This window comes from Pseudonaja textilis, chromosome 6 (genome assembly GCF_049901715.1).
Source record: "Pseudonaja textilis isolate UNSWEBS1 chromosome 6, rPseTex1.2, whole genome shotgun sequence".
NCBI classification, from domain to species: Eukaryota; Metazoa; Chordata; class Lepidosauria; order Squamata; family Elapidae; genus Pseudonaja; species Pseudonaja textilis.
This window is the reverse complement of record NC_141995.1, coordinates 38,073,580-38,099,037: the sequence shown is the minus strand read 5'-3', so window position 1 is coordinate 38,099,037 and position 25,458 is coordinate 38,073,580. Positions and strand designations below refer to the sequence as shown.

Here is a 25,458-nt window from a genome sequence, read left to right as displayed (position 1 = left end):
TTAATTTTCTGATATTCCTTGCTCCCTTCCCCCCATTACCCTTATCTTCAACCTTCTGGACTATGACTATATTTAATGAGTTTCTTGGAACAGAGATACCATTTTTAGGTCATAATTAGAGGCATTCTAGGAATAGATTACATGACATCAGTGTGTGAGAGAACTGAGATAAAGTCAATGTGCAAAAAAAGTATGTCTCCTAATCAGTGAAATTGAACTTTCATCTTCCTCTAGAAATGTCTGTTGTTTATATTCAGTTTTGCAGTATTCTTCACAGTTGGGAGCTGAGTTGATGTTAAATCTAATTGCATTTTCAGTTAAAAACGCAAAAAAAATGTTCATGCATTTAGTACTTCCCATTTATGCCATATCAGAAATTACAGTAAAGTGATAATTTTTAGTATTCAGTCCTATCTAAAATATTTTAAAAGCTGCATATAATTGTTTGTACCTTTGCTGTCATGCCCCTGTCGGAATCTGATTCCGAGGGGGAGGCCGAGCAGCTGACAGGGAGTGGGAGTGTGGCTCTGTTGGCTGTGGAAGAAACTGGGGAAGGGCAAAGTCCGGCTGGCAGAGCAGGGAGAGGTAGAGCAAGGCAGAGGGAATTCAGAGGAAAACCCAGGCCCACCCCCTCTTCATTGTAGGGCTCACAGGGAGGAACGGAGAAAGGAGCAACTTGAATTGCGTGGCTTATGGGGGAAGAAAGGGTCCTGATTCTTCATTAGCTGCAGCTGGGAAAACAGTGTTTAAAAAGAGAAGTTGCGCACAGCCAACTGTTGAGAGCAAATCATTAATTATCTGGCATTGTCAAGGCTTATCTGGGTTCCTGGTGTCTTCCCAACTGTGTGTGTTTTGCTGGCCTTTCAAGTCTGCAATTCCTTCTCCTGCCCTGTCAAGTTAATTACTGCAGCGTGGTTCATGTGGATTTTTATTTACAGTTTGTATGTACTTTGTTTTTGGATTGAATTTCCTCCATATAAAGACTGTTCTTGGGAGTGTTTTTCTCCAGCCAAAGGTAACCTGGACATTGGAAGCAAAATTGGAGGTAATAAAGGGGCTCTTTTTACTTATGTGACTGTGTTGCCTTTGTGTCATGCCCTAGATCATCACATTTGCATTACTAAGTAGTTTACATATAAACTACTTATACATGTGAACAAATAAAATGTATTACCTCAATTTCCTGATGCCTTCTGATGACTAGAATATTTACTAGATATACACTGCTCAAACAAATAAAGGGAACACTTAAATAACACAATGTAACTCCAAGTCAATCACACTTCTGTGAAATCAAACTGTCCACTTAGGTAGCAACACTGATTGACTATCAATTTCACATGCTGTTGTGCAAATGGAATAGACAAGAGGTGGAAAGCAGAGGCAGTTAGCAAGACATCCCCAATAAAGGAGTGGTTCTGCAGGTGGTGACCAGAGACCACTTCTCAGTTCCTATGCTTTCTGGCTGATGGTTTGGTCACTTTTGAATGGTGGCGGTGCTTTCACTCTAGTGGTAGCATGAGATGGAGTCTACAACCCACACAAGTGGCTCAGGTAGTGCAGCTCATCCAGGATGGCACATCAATGCGAGCAGTGGCAAGGAGGTTTGCTGTGCCTGTCAGCATAGTGTCCAGAGCATGGAGGTGCTACCAGGAGACAGGTCAGTACATCAGGAGACGTGGAGAAGGCCGTAGGAGGACAACAACCCAGCATCAGGACCGCTACCTCCGCCTTTGTGCAAGGAGGGACAGGAGGAACACTGCCAGAGCCCTGCAAAATGACCTCCAACGGGCCACCAATGTGCATGTGGCTGCTCAAACGGTCAGAAACAGATTCCATGAGGGTGGTATGAGAGCCCGATGTCCACAGGTGGGGGTTGTGCTTACAGCCCAACACTGTGCAGGACGTTTGGCATTTGCAAGATTGGCAAATTCGCCACTGGCACCCTCTGCTCTTCACAGATGAAAGCAGGTTCACACTGAGCGCATGTGACAGACATGACAGGGTCTGGAGATTCCGTGGAGAACATTCTGCTGCCCGCAACATCCTCCAGTGTGACCGGTTTGGCAGTGGGTCAGTAATGGTGTGGGGTGGCATTTCTTTAGGGGGCCGCACAGCCCTCCATGTGCTTGCCAGAGGTAGCCTGACTGCCATTAGGTACCGAGATGAGATCCTCAGACCCCTCGTAAGACCATATGCTGGTGCGGTTGGCCCTGGGTTCCTCCTAATGCACAACAATGCTAGACCTCATGTGGGTGGAGTGTGTCAGCAGTTCCTGCAAGATGAAGGCATTGATGCTATGGACTGGCCCACCCATTCCCCAGACCTGAATCCAATTGAGCACATCTGGGACATCATGTCTCGCTCCATCCACCAACGCCACGCTGCACCACAGACTGTCCAGGAGTTGGGGGATGTCCTGGTGTAGGAGGAGATCCCTCAGGAGACCATCCGCCACCTCATCAGGAACAAGCCCAGGCATTGTAGGGAGATCATACAGGCACGTGGAGGCCACACGCACTACTGAGCCTCATTTTGACTTGTTTTAAGGACATTACATCAAAGTTGGATCAGCCTGTAGTGTTTTGTTCCACTTTGAGTGTAACTCCAAATCCAGACCTCCATGGGTTGTTAAATTTGATTTCCATTGATAATTTTTGTGAGATTTTGTTGTCAGCACATTCAACTATGTAATGAACAAAGTATTTAATAAGAATATTTCATTCATTCAGATCTAGGACGTCTTATTTTTGTGTTCCCTTTATTTTTTTGAGCAGTGTAAATTCCTTATGTTCTGAGGTTCTTTTTCCATAAGTACTTAAAATATAAAACTGGATGGTACTGCAGATAAAATCCTGAAATGAACTCGAGAACTTTATTTATGGTGCAAATACCACAGGCACTTTGAAAAAAAAATCCCAATATACAGAAATGGCGTTTGAAATCATTAGGAAAGGGATTGAAATGCAAAGCATACTGTGGGTATGCTAGATCTTGTTGCATTCTCCCTTGATACTGTTCCTATTTATAAAGAAAATCAGGCTTAACTCCATAGTTTTGCTTTTGTTTTACTTCAATACTTGCATTTAATTGTGATTGCAGAGTCTTGATGCCTCTTCATGTATCACTTGTTAATTAAAAAGCAAATGTTTTGTTCATGTATGCATTTTAAATACAAACCTAAGTTTACCGTTACATTGTACAGATAATTATGGACAGATAATTGAGATAGATTAGAACTTTTTATAACCTAGAGATATTAAGATAAATGCATACGGAATTCAAACAGGAAATTAACTATAAATTATTTCGTAAATCAATGAATGATGGAGAATCCAAGTAATATTCTGGAGCAGACAGCTATTATAAATACAATTAAAAGCAGAATGTGATTTTTAAATTACAGAAAAGAACTGCACACTGAAGTAATTCAATTAAATATTTTACTTAATTTTTAAATGACAGATGTACAATTTTCATACCTTCATAACTAATCACACTTCGTAGTTTTTGACAAAGAAAAATATGCTTATGGAGATTCCAAAGTGCCAAGATTTAAGAAGTGCACCCACAAGATTTCTGTTCATTTTTACTTCAAGAAACAAATTTTTAGAGAATAATTTAATAAATATAATTGTGCAAATATATCACAGACCAAAATTGTTAACACATTACAGTACAAGTTCTTTAGAATTCTAGATAATAGACAATACTTTTTACATTTATTTAAATGCTTATCTAAATCCACATTTCTAAAATTGGAGAACTGATCTGAAAAGACTCAGTTTATGATTTCCATGTTGTAACTGACAGCACCAAGGCCAAGTTGTATATGTTCTCTCCATCTAACTTTTATTAGATCTTATAAATTATGAAATTAAAAGTTTGCAATAATGAAATTACCTTAAATTTCATGGTAAGGAATTAAAAATTTAAGACTAAAAACAAATGAAATTTTATTATATTGTTTACATTTCTGGTCTACCCTAACCCATACTTTTCAAACCTCAATTTCATTTGACTTTGAGAAAATAAGGTTTGCAATGTTGCCACTTTTTAATACAAGTATTGTTTTAAGAAATACTGACTATAAAGATACCGTCCAGCACACATTAGAAAGATGGAAAAAAAAGAATCAAGATTGTATCCATTTATAGTTAATACTACTTTCCAGTATCCTTTAATTATTCAATATTACAACAGTCCTGCACAGAATTACAGTAATCCCCAAACCACCAGAGATTAGAAATCTGATAGCGAAGTGCAAATTATTTATAACCAGGCGCCATGAATGTTACTGGGGTTCAACTGTTGCAGTGCACCATTTATCAAAAACTGGTTTTTCACTCCTTCGATTTATAGTACTGGATGCACTATGACTGGAAGTTCGGGATGTACCTCCTGTCAAAATTGTACACAAAAGAGATCATATGGAGCTTTAAGTAAGCAATATATACTTAAGCAACTTTAAGTCAACAGTATAAACATTAAACCACATAGTAGAACAGGACCAGAAATACTCTCTGGATTTGACCACCAGCAGGTGGGATGCAGCTTATGAAAAAGGTAACCTTGGTCAGTGTTACTGCTGCTCTTGGAGGTAGTCAATCACTTATTCTGGGCTTAGGAGATCAGCATGCATGTAGTATAGAGGGCTTGGCAAGATGTAGGACCAACTCACTTTGGGCAAGTACTATTGGTACCGTACAATGTTTAGATTCAATCCTTAGGGTTAAGTGATGTTATTTGTGCCGATTAAAAAAATGACCTCGATAAACATGCAAATATTAAATAACCTATAAATATTAGAAAAAGTATAAAAGGAGATAAACGTAATTTCCTTGCATAGTGAATAAAAAATTAAGGCATAGCAGATGATCAGATTTGATTTCATTCCCTATCTGGTAGGAATAAAGGCCAGGGAGGGTTTTTTTCCCCACACTTTAATCAAACTGAAATTAGCAGATGAAGATTCTGGAATGACTTACTAGATGGACTCTGATGATTCAAGGCAGACTTTCCTCGCCTCGGAGTTCCAGCAGTGCGAAAGTAGCCCATCTGCCGCTGGTAGTCAGTGAGCTGTTCTGAGCGCTTCATGCCAGTTGTTGGTTTCACTGCTTCAAGTCTTTTCAAAAAAGCCTTTAATAATATACACATACATTGATTAATAGATAATGCATTCCTTAATACAATATGATTTGGGATACCAGAATTTCTTAATCAAAACTAGCCCTCCACAATCTCTGATGTCTTGGGTTACAATTCCATTACTTTCTCACTAGAATGATAACACTGTTTTTCAACACAACTGGAGTACACTAACTTGAAATGGCTGTTGGGAAGCCCTCCTGTCTATATGAGAACGGAGACAACTTCATCACATTAAATATGACAGTGTGAGCGAGGCCAAACAAGTCTCATTGGAGATGAATTTCCATAGGAAATCACAGATGATTGTCCACCTGATCTCGTGGTCACCTGATGTCTTAGCACAGCAGCAGAAAAAGCCAATGATGTTCTAAGGGGGTGTGGATTTTACTTTATAAAGCTCTTATATTCTATGCTAGTTTCAGATGTTTGCATTGTTATTTGAATAAATGTGTTTACAATAGTTCCTTTTCTATGTTCTGGTACTCCATTTTGTGATTTGAATGGAGACAGAAAAATTGTTGTGTATGGAGCCGGAATCTTGTGCATATCCTAGGTTATTATGCCAGAATATGATTGTTCAAATTGAGTCAGTCATTCAACCACTCTCTTAGGAATCCAAAATGCAGACTATAAACACAGACTGTAATTATTCCATTTCAAAAGAATGAAAAATAGAAAATGTGCAGAAAGAAGCCACCTCAGAGGTTTCTTGGGATGTTCTCTTTGAGTATGTGCATGTATTCATGCATTTTTAGAATATTAATAAGGAACTAAATGTTGTGGCTTTTGATTGTAGCCTAAAATTCTGAATATTTTAGAAATAGAATATAGCATCAAAAATTAGGATCAAAAGGAGGTCAATTTCACCTAGGTAAATTCATTCCCCACTTTTCTCTATATTACATTACAGATCCAATAGAAACCTTTTTCTTCATGCAAAATTACATCATTAACAATTGAGCAGTTCTAGGTAAGGAAGTATTACACAGAAGATGAGTTTTCATTTGCCTCAAGATCAGTTGCTATAGTTACTACAGCGATTCAGTGGTAGTGGAATAAGCAGCTACAGAAATTGAAATTGACCGTTGGCTATTTTTTCAATTATTTCTGCTTTAAGTTGTGGGCTATAGCTGTGTGTTATGACAACATAATGTGTGTTTGCTGATCAATGGCTAAAATAAAATGATAGAATGACTTAATATATTCCTTTGCTACTACCTACATCAATCAGGTTTTTTCTTGCTTGTTACTGAGATCAATGAATTCCTTTCTGGTTGATTTTTCTTATATCTAAAGTAGATGCTCAATTGTGAAAAGAATTTCATTTTAGGTTCACACATACAAATATATATAGACAGGTAAACACAAACACATAGCAAGATATTTCAACAACGTTGCATAATTCAAAGATATACAAATACTATTACAATGAAGTTCAAATATTTATTCTTTGTACTATAGAGAAATTAAAAGAGGGAGAAAACAGGGTTGAAACTACATGGTCCCTAAACCAGCACAGAGTTAATCTTGCTTAAATTTAAGTGAAATTACTGCAGGTCACAAGAGCCAGGTTAATGTAGTGGCTAAGGTATCTGGCTAGAAACCAGGAGACTGTTGAGTTCTAGTCCCACCCCAGGAACAGAGCCAACTGGGTGACCTTGGGCTAATCATGTTCTCTCAGTACTACGAAGGAGCCAATGGCAAACCTCTTTTGAAAAGCTTTGCTAAGGAAACTGCAGGGAGTTGTCTAGGCAGCCTCCAAGATTTGGACACAACTGAGTGGAAAAAGGAAAATGTAGATATATGAACTGCATTATACCAGGCAAGAAATTGAATAGGAAACAAGCATATTTGATGGGTTAAAAGAATTTTTCTGTCAATTGTATTAACATTAAGTAAAAAATGAAACAAAATAGTAGTTGTATATGACAAACCTACAACCAAGGACCATCAGTTGAGGAACCATTTGAAGTCTCATTGTTCTTATAAAATTTGAGATAAGTAGGCATCTTTATGTTTGGATAGCAATCCTGAAGTTCATTAGACAGTGGTGTTTCTAGTGCCTCTATATATTTTTATCCCTATTTGGATACTTTCAGAAAATGGATTTTTATCTCTCCCACCCAGAGCAAGCACTTACAAATAGGCAGGATTCACTTGACAGATTTTCTTCTACTCCTAGTACAACTGAATTATAGGAGAGCTTTGTGGTTTAGTAAGATTACATCCGCTTATCAGAGGACAGAACAAATGTGGTCTACACGATGCATTAAGTCATAGTTTGAAAGCGCATGGTTTACACAATGCAATACAATTTGCTAGATGCTTATCTATCATGAGCCTCAAACCATGTGGACAGATTTGCCTAACATACTAAGTCGAAGAAGTCTAGTTTTTAATTAATATTGTTAAATCCAGAACTTCAACTAACCAGATTCTCTCTGTCGATCCTCTGCTGTTCCTTCTGCCTGTTGATGGCACTGTGGTACATTTTAGGTGCTGAGCCTGAAGGTTTCTTCACTGAGGCACTTTTGTTTCTGGGTTTTGTAGAATGCTTTGTCAATTCTTTTAAGAGCCTTTGGTTTTCCCGATCAATTTGTCGTACTTCGTCATTTGTGAATGAGTAGTTTTTCCTTGATCCTACGGAAGACTGATTCAACGCTAGTTCTTGTTGATCCTTTTTCTCCAACTGCAGAAAAGCTTTGGACATAGTACATATTTAAGAAAACATGCAGCATGAGTAGGCTTTTTCAGGATTACTTCAAAAGTATAAAACCTGTTTTCAGATTTAGCCACACACACACATCTTTCAAATAAGGACTTCTGAGGAGCTGGCCCCCAATTCTGAAGTTGGTAGCAGAAGCTTATGTAACAAAAGCCTCTTACACAACTTTTCTCAGTTTTATAATCACCAAACGTGCTGGACATTAACTCCCATAATTTTCAGAGAGCATGACATTTGGTGGAAATTACAGGACTTAAATTGCAAATATATTTCAAGGATCCAAGATCAAAAGGTCCAAGCATACAATATTTCTCAGTTGTGATAAAATGAAACCCTATATAAACAAGGCCCATTTCTTTCCAAATAATTACAGTGCTCAAGTGTAATGCACCACAATTCTTGCTTCCAGAAGAAACACACTATAAACATTTCCTACAATTTTCAGAGAATTAATATACATTATAAGGCAGAGAGTCAAAATGAAGCTTATTACAAAAACAATTAATTCATTTGATCATTCTTAAATTTGATTTGGGACTAGGCAATGTGAACACCAGCCCTAATTAGAAACATAAAGGGCATTTCTAAATAGAGCTGGTTGTTTATCTTATGCAGTACTAATTAAATTACTCAAATGCAATGAGTCCATCCATCCCTCTTCAGCAGATTATCAGTCAACAAGAACTAAAGCAGGTGCTGACTCACATTCTCACAATTTTCAGTACAAAATGGTGAGCAGGAGACGGACTTTCCCAAAATTCTGAATGCTGAAGTTTCATTTCTACCTTTTGCATGTCTAAATAAGTATGTCAGGTGGGCAGTCACATTTAAATAGTTCCAGGTACAAAAAGAAAAGAATCACTTCATAACTATAAGTTGTGCACAATATTAAAATTGCCATGTTTTTCTTTCTGAACTGTGTGACATTTGTTTTGCTTCTACAAATGTGGGAGATTTTAAATTTCTTGAATATGTCTTGCCCACTTCTAATCTATAATCTAAGTGAAGTCCTCCCTCTTGGATCATTAATGGATTTGCTGTGATATACCATACAGTACTTAAAAAGCCTTTGGCACTGATATTTAATCTCTTTTGAGTCACTACTGTACTATCAAACTTGTAAATCACTGATTCTGTAATGAAGTTTGCAGCAAATTGGTTACCGTCTGTGTGACAGATGCCTTGGATAGATGACTCAGCTGTAAAATATTTGAAAAGAACTTCAATGTCAGAGAGCCTGAAATTGCTGAATGTATTTAATAGAATTATTAAATTGTTGAATTTGTTTTCAAAGCAAAACCTCATGTGAGGTTTGTGGTATGTACAAAAATGTTACAGAAAGAGTTAAATTAACAACAAGAATTGTTCATAAACAGGTCCTTCACCGATCTTATATAGAAGGCCACCAAGAGTTCTAATTCACCATATTACATTGCTAAATATATTTAGGAAAGCAGAGTTTTTGGAAAAGGAATAGAGAGATAAGAGTAGCATCTGTAGATGTTACTAGGATTCAGAAAAAAAACATAAAAGATATGCCAATCTGCAATAGACAAGCGGGGAAGTGGAAGTCAAGAATGCATATGGAGAGAGCATCATGAGATACATTTTGTAAAATAAGAAAACAAATCAAACAATTGGTCTACAATAGAGATACATCCCTTTCAACTGAATGCCATCAAAAGCAAGGGGTTTGAAAGTCCATGTACCGGTCATAAGGAGGCTTTGTGAGGCTCGCATGCCCTGTTTTTGGCCTGGACGGCCTCCCGTATCACCCTGCCGGGCAAAACAGGCAGTGGGGTAGTTGGCTGCCAGAGGCACCGCGGGCTGGTCCTTTGCTATTTCGAGGTCAGCACCATGGGCCAGATTTAAGCACTCCTGTTCTAGAGGACAAAAAACTTCTAAATGGGAAATAGTCCTGTTTGGTGAAAGTTATCACTTTCACTACCATTTCCATAAATCTTGTGAATGAGAACTTCAGTTTTAGACAACTGCCAAGCAATCTTGTCAGTTGCTGAAAGTGTCAGTGCTGTTTGAAAGAGGTGCTTTAGTATGTCCACATGTACCAAGTACCTTCCTTCAAATAATTATAGCATCTGTAGTTTTTTCTGGATTATATAATTGCTTAAGAAACTATTCTCTGTTCTTGCCACAAGTGCATGCATATATTCTGAAACAACTCTTAATAAGAATCTGTACCATCTTAATAGAAACTATAATGTCCATGAACATCAAGAATAGACAGGAACAGAAAGGATATTTACTTACAGAAGCTGAAAACAATTATCTTATAACGTCTCATTTAACTTGGGGTCAAAGGACTCTCAGAATAGCATATTTCAACCAGAATTGGCTTGGCCAATACATAGGAAAAAATGTTGATGTTCCTGTACTTTTGCAAAATTAGGGATCAGTGCTAGGAAGAGATACTTCTTGGTTACTATCCCACCACTGCAGAATATCCTTCCCTCAGAAATTCAGATGTCTTGACCCTGCTGGCGTTTTGGAAACTTATCAAAAGGGCTTTTAATTAATTAACATAGTCCCACTGCAATTGTTAATTGCAAGTGGAAAGTTGTTTTGATTTCTTTAATTCTTTTAGTTTACAGGTATTCCTTGATTTATGACCACGTAAGTTGTGATGGTTGTAAAGTGAGTCCCCCCACATGACTGACTTTAGTTTTTATTTTTGTTGCAGTTATTAAGTGACTGCCATGGCTGTTAAGTGAACCAGTGGTTTGCTGTGGATTACCAAAACTAGAAATAAATACCAGGTTTTGACAAAAACTTTGCAAAACGTGGCCACTCGAATATGGGACCCTGCACATGGTCTTAAATGCAGACAGATTGCTGATGGCATGAAATGTGGTCATGTGACCAAGGGGGGGGGGCATCAGAACTTTGAAACCAGGCCATAAGTACCCCTGGGGAGGTCTCTGTAACTTCAAATGTTCATTAAATAACCAGTTGTAAGTCAAGGACTACCTGTATATCGTGTTGTGGATTTTTATTTTTGTAAAATTGCTGAGAACGTAAGATTGCACAGTGTAAACATTTATTCAGTATATAAATAAGTTTTATTTTGCCTGGGCTTTAATAAAGAATTAAAACATGATAAAACATAACACATGCTATTCACATATTTGAACTATTAGCAAGTCAAGCACTTTTGAACTACTTTTTTCATCAAAACTATATAGTAGGGCTACAACAGCACAGTACTATTCAAAGAGAGTTTAGGACAATACTTGAAATTTGTGAGTATCTCTATAAAAAATATAATTGTTTGGCATACTGAATAGTGGAGATTCTTTCACCATGGTTACAAGTATCCCACTCTGTGTCTTTGAATAAATATTTAATCTCTGTAAATGGCTAGTCACATATCTACTGTATATCAAATTGCAAAGAAAGAATGGAACTAATAATATAGTTCAGAGGCACTTTTTTATAATACAGCGCTACCACTATCCTTCTTCCTCCAATATGGCTTAAAAAAAACCTGGAAGTTAGCTTTTATGTCTCTATTCTCATAGGGACTGTGGATTATTTTATATACAGTCTATGAAACATGGCAGTTTCAAACTAAAAGTTATAGAAATTGGCTTGTTATAATTAACCATTTAAGATTAAATTAACTGTAACCAATACGACAAAGAATTTAAAAAGGAACAGGACTGTACAGACTGGAGGTACTAGAACAAGTCTCTGCAATCTACTGTTTAGTTAGTCCATATATTAACATAATTCTGCTACATGCACAGCTATATTAGTATATGGACTAACTAAACAGTAGGATTGTAGAGGCTTGTTCTAATACCTCCAGTCTATATAGTCCCATTCCTTTTTAAATTCTTTGTTGTATTAGTTACAGTTAATTTAATCTTAAATGGTTAATTTGAGAATTTAAAGTTAAGAATCTGTTCATTATGCATAGCTCTTTAACTTTAAATTCTCAAGTTGACAGAACCTGAAAATACAATTTAGGGACAGAACATAGTTTAGACTGTTTATGCTATCTCCTTCTCTTCTATGTGTCTCAATTCTATATTAAGTAGAAGTGAACACAGTTAAACATAAAGTACATGCTATATACTTATTATAAATAAATAGCAAATAAAGCCACTTTGGCCCAAGGAGTGATGACTTTATTAGATATATTTTATGATAAACATCTGAATTCTGAAAAGTTATTTTTTTGCTAACTGAAATCATTTACCTGTTTGGTGTTTTTCTTTAAATGGATAACTGATAAATCATGAATTTGTTTCAGCAATTATCTTTAATTAGTGTTTGCGTATATACGTAAATTGCTACAGTATTTACAATTAGATTTCAGCCATTTTGCTCATCATAATGCTATGGCAGCCACTGATTAAGCATAATGAGAAGAGCTAAATAAATAAATAAGTGTTCTAGAGAAGAGATTCTAAATGGGAAATAGTCCTGTTGGTAAAATTCAGCACTTTCACTATCATCTTCATAAATCTTGTGTATGAGAACTTCAGTTTTAGACAACTGTCAAGAAGTCTTGAGAGTTGCTGAAAGTGTCAAGGCTACCTGAAAGAGCTTTAAGGCTGAAGAGTTAGGTGGGATCCAATCTGTCCATCACTCCATCTCTCCAGCATAGAATTTGTGACCATGTTGAGGATTATTTGAGACTCTGCTCAATTTAGAAATTGTAGAGAATATTTGTAGCCTGGGTTGTAGGTTTAGGCAGAGGTTTGTCCCCTGAGCTTGCTGCATGGCTCCTGGACATTTCCTAACCCAGCTAGGTAACATCTTCAAACCCTACACCCCACCCCTGTGTTAGCTGGTTCAGAAGCCAAGCAGCAAGCTCGGAGGACAAACCTCTGCCTAAACTCAGCTCAATAGTGGAGCACCTGGGCTCTCCATGGGGAAACTAGCAACAGAAATATTTTCATTCTTTCTATTCTGATGCTTCATGAGATGTCCAATGGTGACATCTAACCTACCACGCTCATCACTTTGGATCTTCCCTGCTTTCTGACCTTGATTATGGTATTTGTCTTGATCAGAAAAAAGAACCTTTATTATAGAAAATGTGGTGACCCAAAATAATATTTTTATAATATTAAAATTCTATTTTCATACTGAAATGTGGAGGAACAGCTACATGCTATTAAATATTAAAGAATAACTTACACATCTCAACCCTTCATTGCTTGATGCCTCTCTATATAGAGAATTTCTTCTATATTAGAATGCTTTAGCTTTCTGCAATGGATAAATTACCCCAGTCTTGCTCTATCATACAATCCTATGGAGTACAGTTGGAAATACATTGTTTAGTACTTGAGACACAGTAATTCAATTGAAAAAAATGTAAGTAAAGGCCCCAAACCTAAGATTAAACAACACTTCTTTTAAGAGTAATAAATAACTTCTAACATTAACATATACCAAAAAGCATTAAAAAACATATTCTGTGAACCTGACTTTCTCTATAATCAGTGCTGTGGACAAAAAAAAAATCTTATCGAAGACCAGCAGGTCAACAACAAGGTTGTTATTTCCTATCTTTTTTTTTTTTTTTGCAAAAAATGAATGGGTAGATGGGAATGCTAACTGTAAGAATTCTTTAAGAAACTGACTCAGCCACTCTAATGCTATCTTCATTAAATGGATCCACTCTTTTAATGTGCTGCCCCGTTCCAGATTAGAAAAGAGGTAAGTTTACTTTCTCCGTGGGGGATTCTTAGCAATTTTTAAGCTGTTACTCAAAGGCGTCCCAGGAAGGAGACTTTATTAATAATAAACTGATAGGCTGAGTCTGGATGAAAAAACTTTTATTTTAGCATTGACCTAGTGAAATAACTTTCTTTCAAGCAGCCTATAATGTCCCATTTCTTAAACTCATGAAAAAAAACCTACAATATATAAACTGTAGATTCATAGAGTTCATGTCCTGATGCACGAAGATCTTGTTTGATATTTAACAGAGAAAATCCAGAATTGGTATCATAACACCCAGAACTGGGGCCACAGAATATAGAGGGAAAACAAGTTTATCAATTAATTTAAAATTCACAGTCAATGAAATGACAAATGGTGCTCTAGATATTAAAACCACCAATGTAGACAGTCATAGAAATTTAAAGATGCTAAACTGGACATCATACAAGAGATGTATATATTTCTATGACTCTGGCAATAGGACAGCTATGGCAATCACAAACAATACTGAAAGGACTGCAATTAGACAATATTCAAATAAGATTGTAGAAAAAGAGATCTTAAACTATATATTTAAAAAAATATCTGGCACAGTATCCCATACAAGTATCTTCTCTTTTATGCTACCCTTAAAGTTCTAAGCACTTTAGTTTCCCTCTTTTTCTCACCTATTTTCTTTCAACACAGAGAGAAACAGATACACAGATACCGTATATCAGTTTTAATAACATGAAGAAATCCTGCTTCCAGCTCTTCAACTCTTGAAAGTTTCTGTCAGCCTGCCTTAATAAAGAATCTGCTTACATCAGCAATACATCACAATACCTTTCTATAAGACTTCTCATATCAAGTGAAGAACAATTAAATGGGACCAAGTATTTGAAGATCCATTTACTGATTTTACATTCATAGTTGAATTTATGGTTAATACATTAGTTTTTTTTTAAAGTAAGATTCTTTAAAATGTAACAATCTAGTAAGTGCATAGTAATTTGATTTCATCAGACAATAGCTATTTACAGTTGTAAGACAAATATTGTGGACTGAGCCCAGAAAACAACTAGTAACTACTGCAGGTTTCTCAATTCTATACTGAGAATTATTGTCACATTTTAAATTAACTGAACCTCTTTGGTTTCTTTCAGGGATAGCCCTCTAGATTCTGCTGCATCATCCAAATATCATTAAGTATGAACATTAGGATTTCCAAACCTTTGAAGTTTCACTTCAATGAAGATTTGAGTGAAGCAATCCATTGAAGCATTGTGCCTCAAACTGGAGGGCTTGAATGGCTGTGGTAGTTCAGCTGAACAATGGGGCTTTGGGGCATGCACAGGTCTCTAAGGAAAGACCTGTGAATCAGCTTTCACTTTAGTGCTTTGCAGAGGAAGGGTATCTCATCTCTGTGACACACTTTACCACAGCAGTATCAAACCCGATTTCATTGAAGGCTGATCAGGGTTGTGTTTGACCTTGGGGGACCAGGGGGGCATGGCCAGCTTGACATTACTCATGTCAGAGGCTCCTGTGGGTGGCCCAAGTACTCTGCCAGAGAAAACAGGCTTTTGATCAAGCTCCATTTTTGGCTGGGACAGCCTCCTGCAACCCTCTGCCAGCAAAAATGGAGCTTGGGAGGGCCGCTTCCATTTTCACTGTCAGAGGAACCGCAGGCAAGTCCTTTGCTGTTTCCAGGACAGATTGACATCCCTGCTTTACCACAACAAGGAAAAGTGATGCATATCAGGAAAGTGAATCAACCGAGATCCTCACAGGCATAAGGAATAACAATTGCGTGATTAAATCAGTGCTGGTATAACTATGTCTACCCAGATGTTATTCTTTCCACTATATGAAGATCTGGGAAAGGAGAATCGAATAGATTTTGCAAGCTATAAATCTGATCGTTTAGGGAAAACACTCTCTCTTCCAGAAAATGTTAAGAAGTTACATTTCCAGTCTACTGACCTCAATTTACCTAGATTAAATTTCAGCTACTTCTAGTTCCTCCTTATCCAATTCATTATTAAAATCAAATATTATTCCAGAAAAGTTAATGATTTCTAACAAGGATTTCTAACAAAGTAGAATAGAGCTGAGATTCATCAAATTCTGAATAATCTCAATGATGATTTCATGTAGATATTACCCAATGTGCAAGAAAGAACACTGTAGCTAAGAACGTTAGTGCTGAATGATGGTCTTACAGTACCACCTTTTAGAGAATCCATTAGTAAAGATGTCTATTTCTGCTATACATTGCTGAAGCCCAATCCCACAGTTGTTAATAGTATCAAAATAAACAGTTCTAAAAGTATTCAAGTCCAGGAGAACTAAACGAAGACCCTCCTAAGTCACGGTATAGATTATTCATCAAAATGACCAAAGTAATAAATTGAAACTTAAGGCACAACTGAAATGCATTTATAATCAAATATACCTCAAATTATAAATTTTAATTGAATAAACAACTATTACTGCTCTTTATATAAGATATATGCTCTCCCAGCCTTTATTTCTCCTTTTTCCCTATTTAAAAATAAAATAGTACCAGTGAGATATTGCTGAAGTTGTAATGGCAATGTGGAAATGACCTGGAAAGGGGGGTGGGGGGAAGCATAGGTAGATAAGAGGAAGCTTAGTCCACACCTGCCTAAGACAGAGAAAAAAACTTAGAAAGGAACCTCCCTAACTTATCAGGCAGTAGAAGAGACTGCAGATTTGTACATTCAGACATGCAAGATTCATAGTAATGTAGCCTTACTATGAATTAGATCAACTGCTCTGTTTCTTGTCTGATCTTATGCTTAACTATCTTTTTCCCAAACTAGGTGTCATGTTTATAAATAAAAAATTATTTAATGGTCCACTGTGCATCCAAAGCTTTAGATGCAACAGTGGACAGAAAAACTACAGCAGCCCAATATATTCTGTATCATGACAGGCTCCAAGTGTTTGAAGTAAAAGGTATGGCCATAAAAATACAATTTTCATTTGCATATCCATTTTAACTGAGTGGTTGTGGTTGTGTGTGTGTGTGTGTGTGTGTGTCTGGGATTAACCATGCCTAGCTTTATTTGAAAAATACATAACTTATAGAAAATTTTAAATTACCATGTTGTGCTTGATTTTTTTCAATTCATAAATTTTTATTCACATTACTATGCCTAGAAATATAAAGTAAGTCTAAAGAATGAACATATTTTTCATATTCAAAGCAATCCATCCATCCATCATCCGAAATACTATATTGGAATGCAATTACAATGAAAGAATAAGGAGAAAAAATGATATTGAAGAATTAAAAGAAAAATACCTTTCAAAAGGTTATTCAAGTCCATAGCTTCATGTAGTACCTTTTGAAGACATTTGTGATCTACCTCAGGTTCTAATGAAAAAAAAAGTATAAACAGGTATATTAAGTCTAGTGTTGCTTCCATGTATATGCTTTAATAAGTTCTGTAAACTTACCGTATAACTCCTGGCTCACATTTTGTTGTCTTTTAACCTTCAATTTATTATCATTGGATGCTGCCACTTCAAAAGATTGGATGGGACTAATATCTGGGGTTGAAAGAGGAGTTACATCAGTAACTGTATCTTCAGACTCTTCTGTGTGGTCACCCAATTTTGATTTTTCTTCCACTGACTTTATTCCTTGTCTTGACTGTTGTCCTGATGAAAGAAGTGGTGATCTTATGTTTTTCTTTTCTGAAGAACATGATGAGTCTGACAGGCAACCATCAGATCCTGTATCTGAATAATCTGTATCAGAACTAGAAGATGAGGAAGAGGATGAGGAAGAACTAACATTCCTATTAACTTTCGTACCATTAGGCTGTTTAGAGAACTTATGTCTCACTCTCTGATTTCTGCTATCATCACTACTGTCTTCTTCATCTGTGTAGTAATTTTCTTCACATTCTTTCTCTCTTAGGGGAATTTGCACGGGAATGTTTTCATGAAGTGTTTGTTCATTTTGTGCTGTGCTGTGATCAACTGGATCCTCCAGATTTAAAGAAGCTAACAAAGAAAGAGCATTATTTGAATTATGAGCACCATTTCCTAACATGTGTTCCTTTTGAGATTCTGCCTGCTTAGCTTGCTTTTCTTCCTCAATAGCGTTATCCTCCATTGCTTTGGCTTCCTGTTTCAAATGACAATCATCTGTAACTGAATCTTTTATTTGTGCAGGCCCAGAACTTTCCATTTTATTTATTTGTGTTGTTGCTTTGTCTTTCTTCATCTCTTCTTCAAAATCACTATCAAAGAAAGAGTGATCCACTTCACAATCAGATACATCTTCATATCGGTCCATACTGAAGTCAGTACTGCTTAAGTGTTTTCCCTACAAATAGAAAACTGGAATTATTATACCAATCACTGGAAGAAAAATATCTTTCTAACCTTTTATTACAGCAAATCTTTTCCCCCAAATGTAAATTTTAACTTTATCTTCTTCAAGCAGAAACAATTAATGCAATATTCTGTTGTTTCATTTGGTACAATCACATAACTCAAGTTGGTTTAATACTGCTCAATAGTAATTGTATAAATAGAAAATATAAGTTTTGTGGATTTACTAACTTATTTTATATCAAGTGAACAACTATGTAATTTAAAATATCGGTAACACTAATTATAGTATTATTAAAACCAAATAATATATGTATTAATTTAGAGATAGAAATAAAAATCATAGGTGGATAATATAAATTCAAAATGTCAGGAGCAATGCAAACATTTAAGGAGAGCAGGAAATAAAAATAAAAATATTTTCCCTAGTGTAGTACCTTGACATTTTCAAAATTGAAAAGAGAGGGAATAATTTCTTTTTTCAGTTTGGTTATCTGTATCCTCTATTATTAACTAATTCATTTAATTTGCCATCTCCATCTGACGCAAGGTATAGATTTTTCCATTCCTTTTTTCATTCTTTGCTTTTTTTGTACCGCTTACCCTGGTTCCTTGTCTGGTCCTAGTAAAAATAATGCCCAACTATGGCTGTTATATTAAAACAGTACAATACCACATTAGGGAAAAGAAACCTTTATTACAGTGCTTGTGTTCCATTAAAGTATAATAAAAATGGACATCTAGGCTCCATTTACAATAATATATTGGTACCTCCAGTTGATAATTTAGTTGGAGTATTACCATCTTTTAGATATTTTATCAATTAGTTCCAAAAAGGTAGCTCAGTTGAATAAAATACTTTTATAATAGGATTTTTCCCAAGACTTGTATTGAAGCAGGTTCTCACCAATGGAACCTTATGGTCACAATAAAATAGATAAGTCTTTGAGATACCACTGTGCCTCCTTTCAATCTAGTGGCATGTTAGGCAGTTCACACTGGAAAATTACCTGAACCCACTACAATAGCTTCACTGAGTCAGTGATATTTGAAGGAAACTTCACATTAATTCATTAATTGCTATGTCAGGCAATAATAAATTATGTCTCTCTACTTCAGTTGCTATGGTACTGCTGTGAGCTGAACTGCTGTGATTTTTTTTCAGACAGGAATATTAATCATGGCACTAAACTCAGAATATATGTTTAATATATGCAGGAATAGGCAGGAGATTATTTTTTGGAAGTTGACAGTAGTTTGCCAAAAGCTTCTTTCCTTCTCAATTGTTTACAATAGCAACAACAAACAATCTTGTACTCTGTTCTACACTGGGCTCAAGACTCTTAATCAACAGTAACTCAGATACAGATTTTCATCCACGCAAGTCATCCCAGGGCATGCCTGGCCCATGGAGTACAAAAGATACCTGGATCTCCCCCACCCTATATTATTTTGTATATAATACTATTGATTGTATTAAGAAAAGCATAATTAAATTATCCCTAATTACACCATATAGTTAATTTCCATTTAACCTAATATATCCACTACTTGTCCAAGAACTCTATTCTAGGTTGTCTATATTTAACAACACATTTTTGTAACCTTCTCCATACAGACCCTACTTACTATAAGTAACAAAATGTCTGTTGCTCCTAATGCTTGTTCTGTTTGGTTGTAGGATCTGCTTGTTTTCCCCCCTGCATTCACTTAGCAACTACACCAAAGCTTATCAATGCTTGATGTGACATGAGGGTGCAGAGGGTGTATTGTCTTTTTCAAACAGGGCTTGTTGTGGAGCCTTGTTTGAGTGATCAGGGTTAAGAGGGAATGACTAGGCCTTTAAAATAACCATAATAAACAGTATATTAAATAAAAATAATAAATAAAAAAGAATGATTAGGGCTGAGAGGGAATGACTAGTTATAGGTAATCCAGCTACCTTGCATACTTAAACAAAGATAGAAACTGGGGGTCCTCAAACAATACACTATCTACTGTTGATTACAAGGTTAATTTCAAAAAAATGGATACCTGATGCTTCCTATATATTTCTATTATTCTTCGGAAGTACAGCTACTTTTTATTGAGTTGTATATAGGCATAGATGGATTTTAAAAATTGGTTTCAAAGTATAGTATATACTTCCCCTATCATTTAGCATTACTAATTCAGTCATGAACTATATTATTTTATTACTGAATACTGAGTATTTTCAAGTGGGAAGATGAAATTTCTCCTCCCCCCTCCATCTGCAAAGTATGATTTAAAAGTTAAAATGGCAACTATGACAATGCAATTAAATTCCACTGGGGTTTTTTTGGGGGGGTATGTTGCAATGCACATAAAAACAGGCAAAAATTTTGACTGTATCATTTGCTGTCTTACTTTTTTGACCATATTCTGCAGGCACCTATGCATTCCACATATTTTGGTAATTTAAAATTTAAAGAATTTGAAATTAAAACATAACTTGAGATCATTACAAAACACTGCATATGCCTGTGCTGATATGACACCTACACAATCCTACATAAAGTAATTTCTCTGTCTCCTTGGAAATGTAACACTCAGAAGTAATTGCATTTAAAATTAAATTAGCATCTTGTGATAACTGCTGTGTAGGATTGTTGAAGTGAGGGAGGCAGGCTATGGAGAATAACTGTTTGGGCATATGTATAGGATATATTAATACAACTGCAGTTGTCATGACAAATTTAGTTAACGTTTAGCATGCAGTCAATCTGGCCCAGGAATTAAGGAATGAGACAGTGATTCTCAAAGTGTGGTCTGCCCCCCCCACCCCCATCTATGGAGACAAGTATTTTAAAATCTGTGTTTTAATTTCTAATACAGTAATTATTGATAGATACAACCCAGATAAACCAAAGCTCTTTGGGGCCCTCAATCATTGTTAAGAATGCAAAGGGGTACTGAGAATGAAATGCTTGAGAACCTTTAATACAGATAAATGCCAAATGTTCATCTGCCTGGTAAGTCTTCTTTCAGCACTGTTATAGCCCATTATTTCAGGTTTTAAAAATATGAATAAAGGGTTTAAACCTTTGTTAAGATTTTGCTTATGAGCCATTCTCCACAACCCACCCTATGTTGGAGACTTCATTACTCAGAAAGAGTTTTGTCTGACCCATATTGCTTTGCTAGGACAGAACTGTCATGGCTGTTGTTCTAACCTCTTCACATCAAGACAAGACACAAGGGAGATAAACCAATTTGATGTTTTGGGGAAAAGATCACAACAAGCAAACAGGCAATTTTACTCTCTCAGAAAGTGAAGAAAGGGAAAAAAACATTTATCCCTAAAACGGTGTATTTTTCCTTCCATCCAGTTTTTTCTTGCAAGAAACTATATGGTCTAAGCCTGGGTCCCGGCTGAGGAATTGTGGGAGTTGAAGTCCACAAATCTTAAAGTTGTCAAGGCTGGAGACCCCTGGGTCTAAGGAATTAAAAATGATTGCATCTTGAAATAGTACTCAGTTTGCTCTATTCCCATGATCTACAAATGACTAGAAGAGATCTCATTTAGAACTGGCAAATTGCTCATTTTTGCATTGAATTCATACACTGCATTAAGACATGATTTGCACTGTATTAAATAAAATATAATTGCCTGCAGTAATGTAATTAATTTAGCTAAGGCAAAACCCGCCTTATTATTGCTACGTTGCAAAATCGAGTCATCTTCTGCTCAAAGGAATACAGCCCCGAAATGCAAGCCTTGTAAGAAAACACCCCAGGCAAGAGCTGTCCTCGGGGTGTCCTTACAAGTAGCTGGATAAACTCCGGCTTCTTACGGACAAGAGAGGCAAGTTTGCGGCTAGACTTGGAACGAACAGTTGTAACCCAGCCACTAACAAGTCAGATCCGCACCGAGCCCTCAGCCTCTTCCGCAGTTTCACCAAAACACCTGGCGGCCCCCACGTTTGTTCTAAGACCGAGAATAATGCCTGTTCGTTGCAAGTTGCACGTGTAAAAGAAATCCTTAAAAAAAAATTAAAACATAACTCTTGCTAACTCGGATATAACTAAGCCATACGATACCAGCCACGTGCAACAGATCTGCTGCATTCAGGATGGCTATTTACGGAGGCACAGCCCCTCCGGGCAAAGGGGTACAACGATTCCCCCCTCTTCTCCGGTACTTAGCTAAATGTGTTGTCCCTCCATTCCGAAATGGCGATGCCCCCGCATCGATTCCCCTTCGCGGAGGGGCCGCTGACCCCTAACCCCGCCACGAGACCGAAGCAAGGCTCCGCTCGGGGGATGGGCTGGATACTCACCCGCAGCAGGAAAAAGGGAGGCGTTTTGCGTGCTCGCTCCGCAGCTCTGCTGTATCCCGCAAGCGAGTCCGGACTCTCCCGCCCGCGCTGTGTTTGCGTAACCAGGAAAGGGAGGGATAGAAGACATGGAAACAAATATTTCCGCCTCCGCGTTGGCACGTCCGGGTTCCCTTTCCGTGCAGCAGCGGGGAACGCGGCGTCCCGGTCGCTGGAGAAGAGGCGAAGCTGGTTCGCCAGCGAAACGAACCAGCACCATCCTATGTTTGCCGCAGCCTTAGAAATCTTCGCAAATAACCTTTGTAACTGTATGGTTTCCTAAATCATGCGGTCCCCCCTTTAATGTCAAATTGACCTGTTTGTATTATTTGGTATTTCCCCAAATTCTCAGTTGAACAGGCATATTTAAACGCGTTTAGGGATCGGGTAAAATCACTTTAAAATGGTGTTTTTCAAATTTGGTAACTTCTAAGATGTGTGAACTTCTACAATTCCCCATGCTAAGGAATGCTGGCTGGGTTATTCTGGCAGTCGAAGGCCATGGACAACTTAAAGTTGCCAAGTTTTTTTTTTTTAAAAAAACACGGCTTTAAACACTTTGGCACCAGCTAAAATAGAATGATTTTCTTCATAGTCGCAAAGCTGCTTTTTTCAGGAGGCAAGTGGATTTTCTTGTTTTTTTTCTTTTGAAGACATTTCGCTTCTCATCCAAGAAGCTTCTTCAGCTCTGACAGGATAGTGGGGAATGGAAGGATTTATATTCCTTGCAGACAGCTGGTCATTTGCATCCTTTTGGAGGGTTTGTTGAAGCATTTGGAGGTTTCTCAGTGTTTCAACCACCCTCTAAAAGGATGCAGAGGAATATAAATCCTTTCATTCCCCACTATGCTATCAGAGCTGAAGAAGCTTCTTCAGTGAGAAGCGAAACGTCTTCAAAAGAAAAAACAAGAAAGTCCGGTTGCCTCCTGAAAAAGCACCTTTAGGACCAACCATGACCTGGATGATTGAGAATCTACAGATTTTCTTCATAGTTTAGCGCTAGAACTATATAAAGCTTCCAGCGTTTGTAAATACAATATTGTGAAAATCCAGGTAATGATAGCTATTCGGTATACTTCCCCAAAATGAATAATATTCTGTCCTCTATGATTACTGACTGAATGTATGAAATAGGGGAAAGACTACTATCATTTTACTATCTGTCTTTATATTCAACAATTGAATCAAAGGACAGAATAAATAATGATTTGATTTGCTTTGCTGCAGGAGCAAATTTGCAGAAGGCTGGGTTAAATGCATTTACTTCCCGTCCGGTTCCACTGAACCGAAACTTGAGCAAACATTACTCCATGATTAGGTAAACCGAAGATGTTACCTAGTCTGGTAATGAAACGTCGGCAAGCAAACAAGCCGAGAGTATCGAAGACTCCACTGTGAGAAAACATTTGTCGCCGCGTGGTCAAACCGGTGTTCCCCGTGTGCTTTATTGCAAGTACTTGTTCTGCAACTGCATGTCTACTTCGGCTAAGGATTCATGCACAAGGCTGGGTTGCGCCACAGAAAAGTGTAGAAAATAACAATGACACACATACACACACACACACCCGTACTTGGCGGCGCGTAGTGGAGAAGCAGCCCTGCAAATCGCTCGCTGTCGAAACGGCGACCAAGAGCAGAGTCGGCGAAAGGCTTCCGAGTGACACTAGTGGGAGCCCTTTTTTTGAGAAGCAAGACCCGGTTAGCGATAAGATGGACGTAACCATCAGCCAAAGGAAGTAAAAGAAGGCGGTGCTGTTCGTTGCTTTTACGCGACTGGTTCGGCCTTGCTTGGCCGGTGCACGTGGCTGGGTTTCCGGCCGCGCTGTCATTCAGGCGCTTCCCCGCCCCCCTCCCGCCTCGGCAACGCCGCCAGTGGGGCCTCGGCTGCCTCCGAGGTGAGTCGGGTAGGGTTGCGTTCTCTGGTTGGCGCCTGGAGTGGAGAGAAAGAGGCGGGGACGCTTCCTTCGCGCCTCTCGGGCATGAGCAGCACCGGCTTCGGCGCGCTCAGGGACTTGAGCCGGAGGTTAGGGAAGACCTCCCTCAACGGGGGAGCCGAGACCTTCCGAAGAGGGCCCGGAGCGGGAGATGTGCTGCTTTCCGGCGGCTCCTAGAGCAGCATGTTACCCGATACCGGCGCTAACACCTCCTCTGGCAGGGGCAGCGGGCAGGTGGAATCCGCGGCCGCCGCGGTCGACTCCGGCACCTCCGGCGCCCCAAGTCCCGGACGCGGGGAATCCTGCAAGAAGAGTAGCAGCGTCCCAGCCGGGGCCGAAGGCGACGGCGAAGAAGACGAAGAAGAAGCGGCGGCGGCTCCCCCCATCCTGTGGACCCGCTCCATGCTGGCCACCGGACTGGGGATGGTGGGGTTGGCCGTCTTCCTCTTCCATCTGGGGCAGCAGAAGCCGCCGCCGGAGGAGGATGTGGAGGTCGTCGGACAGCTATACGTGGCCTGGCTTCTGCTCCGGCTTGGCCTCTACCTGGTTTGTGCTGCCGGCGCCTTTTTACTCGGTTTCTTGCTGGCTCCGGGGAGCCAAAATCGCGGGCCCCTCCGACCCCAGCCGGCTTTTCTCGCCGCTTGGAAGCGGCGTTACCCAGGAAGAGCGAGCGCGGCGCCGTTCTGGCGAGCTGCCGGGGTAAGCGATTGCCTTCCTCTGACCTCAGCTGCTTTTTCTTCTCCTCAGCCCCGACACTTTTAAACTCGAGGCTGGTGGGCGTCCCCCCCGCCTTTTTTTTGGAAACAGGGCTGAGTTTAAGCCGGAAAAGGTGTCTTGGCTCAGCCCTCTTTTTGGACCCCCAAAGTGCCTTGAATCTGAAACAAAGGAGCTCTCCCAATTGAGACCTTCCATCTGCTGCTACCTGTCTTCTGCGTTGGGGATTAAAGGCCTTCGGGTATTCTGGGCTTTCAAGTAAATCACTGTTGCCTGAAACAGATTAGAGCTCTCTTGTACCTGTTACAGAGGGCAGAGAAAAACGGGAAGAGGGGGATGTGAGTGCCAATGTCATTTCCCCTCTCTTGAGCGCGAATTTCATTTTCTCTCCAGTGTTACTGTGGAAAAGTTGTGGAGCTTTCTGATACCTGGGTGTGATTGGGAAGTTAGTGCATTTTTTTGGAGCAGAGTTCTTCAAGGTACATAGACCTTACTTAGGGACCATAATTGGGATGGCAATTTAGTTGTTAAATGAAGCAGTTACTAA

At 38.4% G+C, this 25,458-nt stretch overlaps 2 protein-coding genes across 8 annotated transcripts in view; one reads left to right on the top strand and one right to left on the bottom strand.

The window, feature by feature from the left end:
* Positions 1-3,428: 3,428 nt before the first annotated feature.
* Positions 3,429-24,115, bottom strand: CFAP97 (cilia and flagella associated protein 97). Of its 5 annotated transcripts, none has more exons than XM_087936308.1 (6): positions 23,829-24,115; positions 17,042-17,918; positions 16,887-16,958; positions 7,583-7,851; positions 4,989-5,139; positions 3,429-4,401 (listed from the first exon to the last, which is right to left on the bottom strand). In XM_087936308.1, exons 1-6 carry the CDS (start codon positions 24,090-24,092, stop codon positions 4,295-4,297), a joined length of 1,740 nt encoding a protein of 579 aa, XP_087792434.1. In that variant the 5' UTR covers positions 24,093-24,115; the 3' UTR covers positions 3,429-4,294. The 5 variants fall into 5 exon arrangements, with proteins under 5 accessions (XP_087792434.1, XP_087792437.1, XP_087792435.1 ...); XM_087936311.1 differs by having other exon boundaries at positions 23,600-24,011; XM_087936309.1 differs by having other exon boundaries at positions 23,835-24,003.
* SNX25 (sorting nexin 25) overlaps positions 22,404-25,458 on the top strand; it is a 57,243-nt gene continuing 54,188 nt past the window's right edge. The window contains exon 1 of one of the 3 annotated variants that reach the window (XM_087936303.1): positions 22,404-22,581. Coding sequence is in view for 1 of the 3 variants with exons in the window: in XM_026697880.2 (XP_026553665.2) it covers positions 24,381-24,896 (516 nt within the window). In the remaining 2 variants the exon portion in view is untranslated. Of the gene's footprint in view, positions 22,582-24,033; positions 24,897-25,458 lie in introns of those variants that run through there. The other 2 variants (XM_087936304.1, XM_026697880.2) reach the window with 2 other exon arrangements.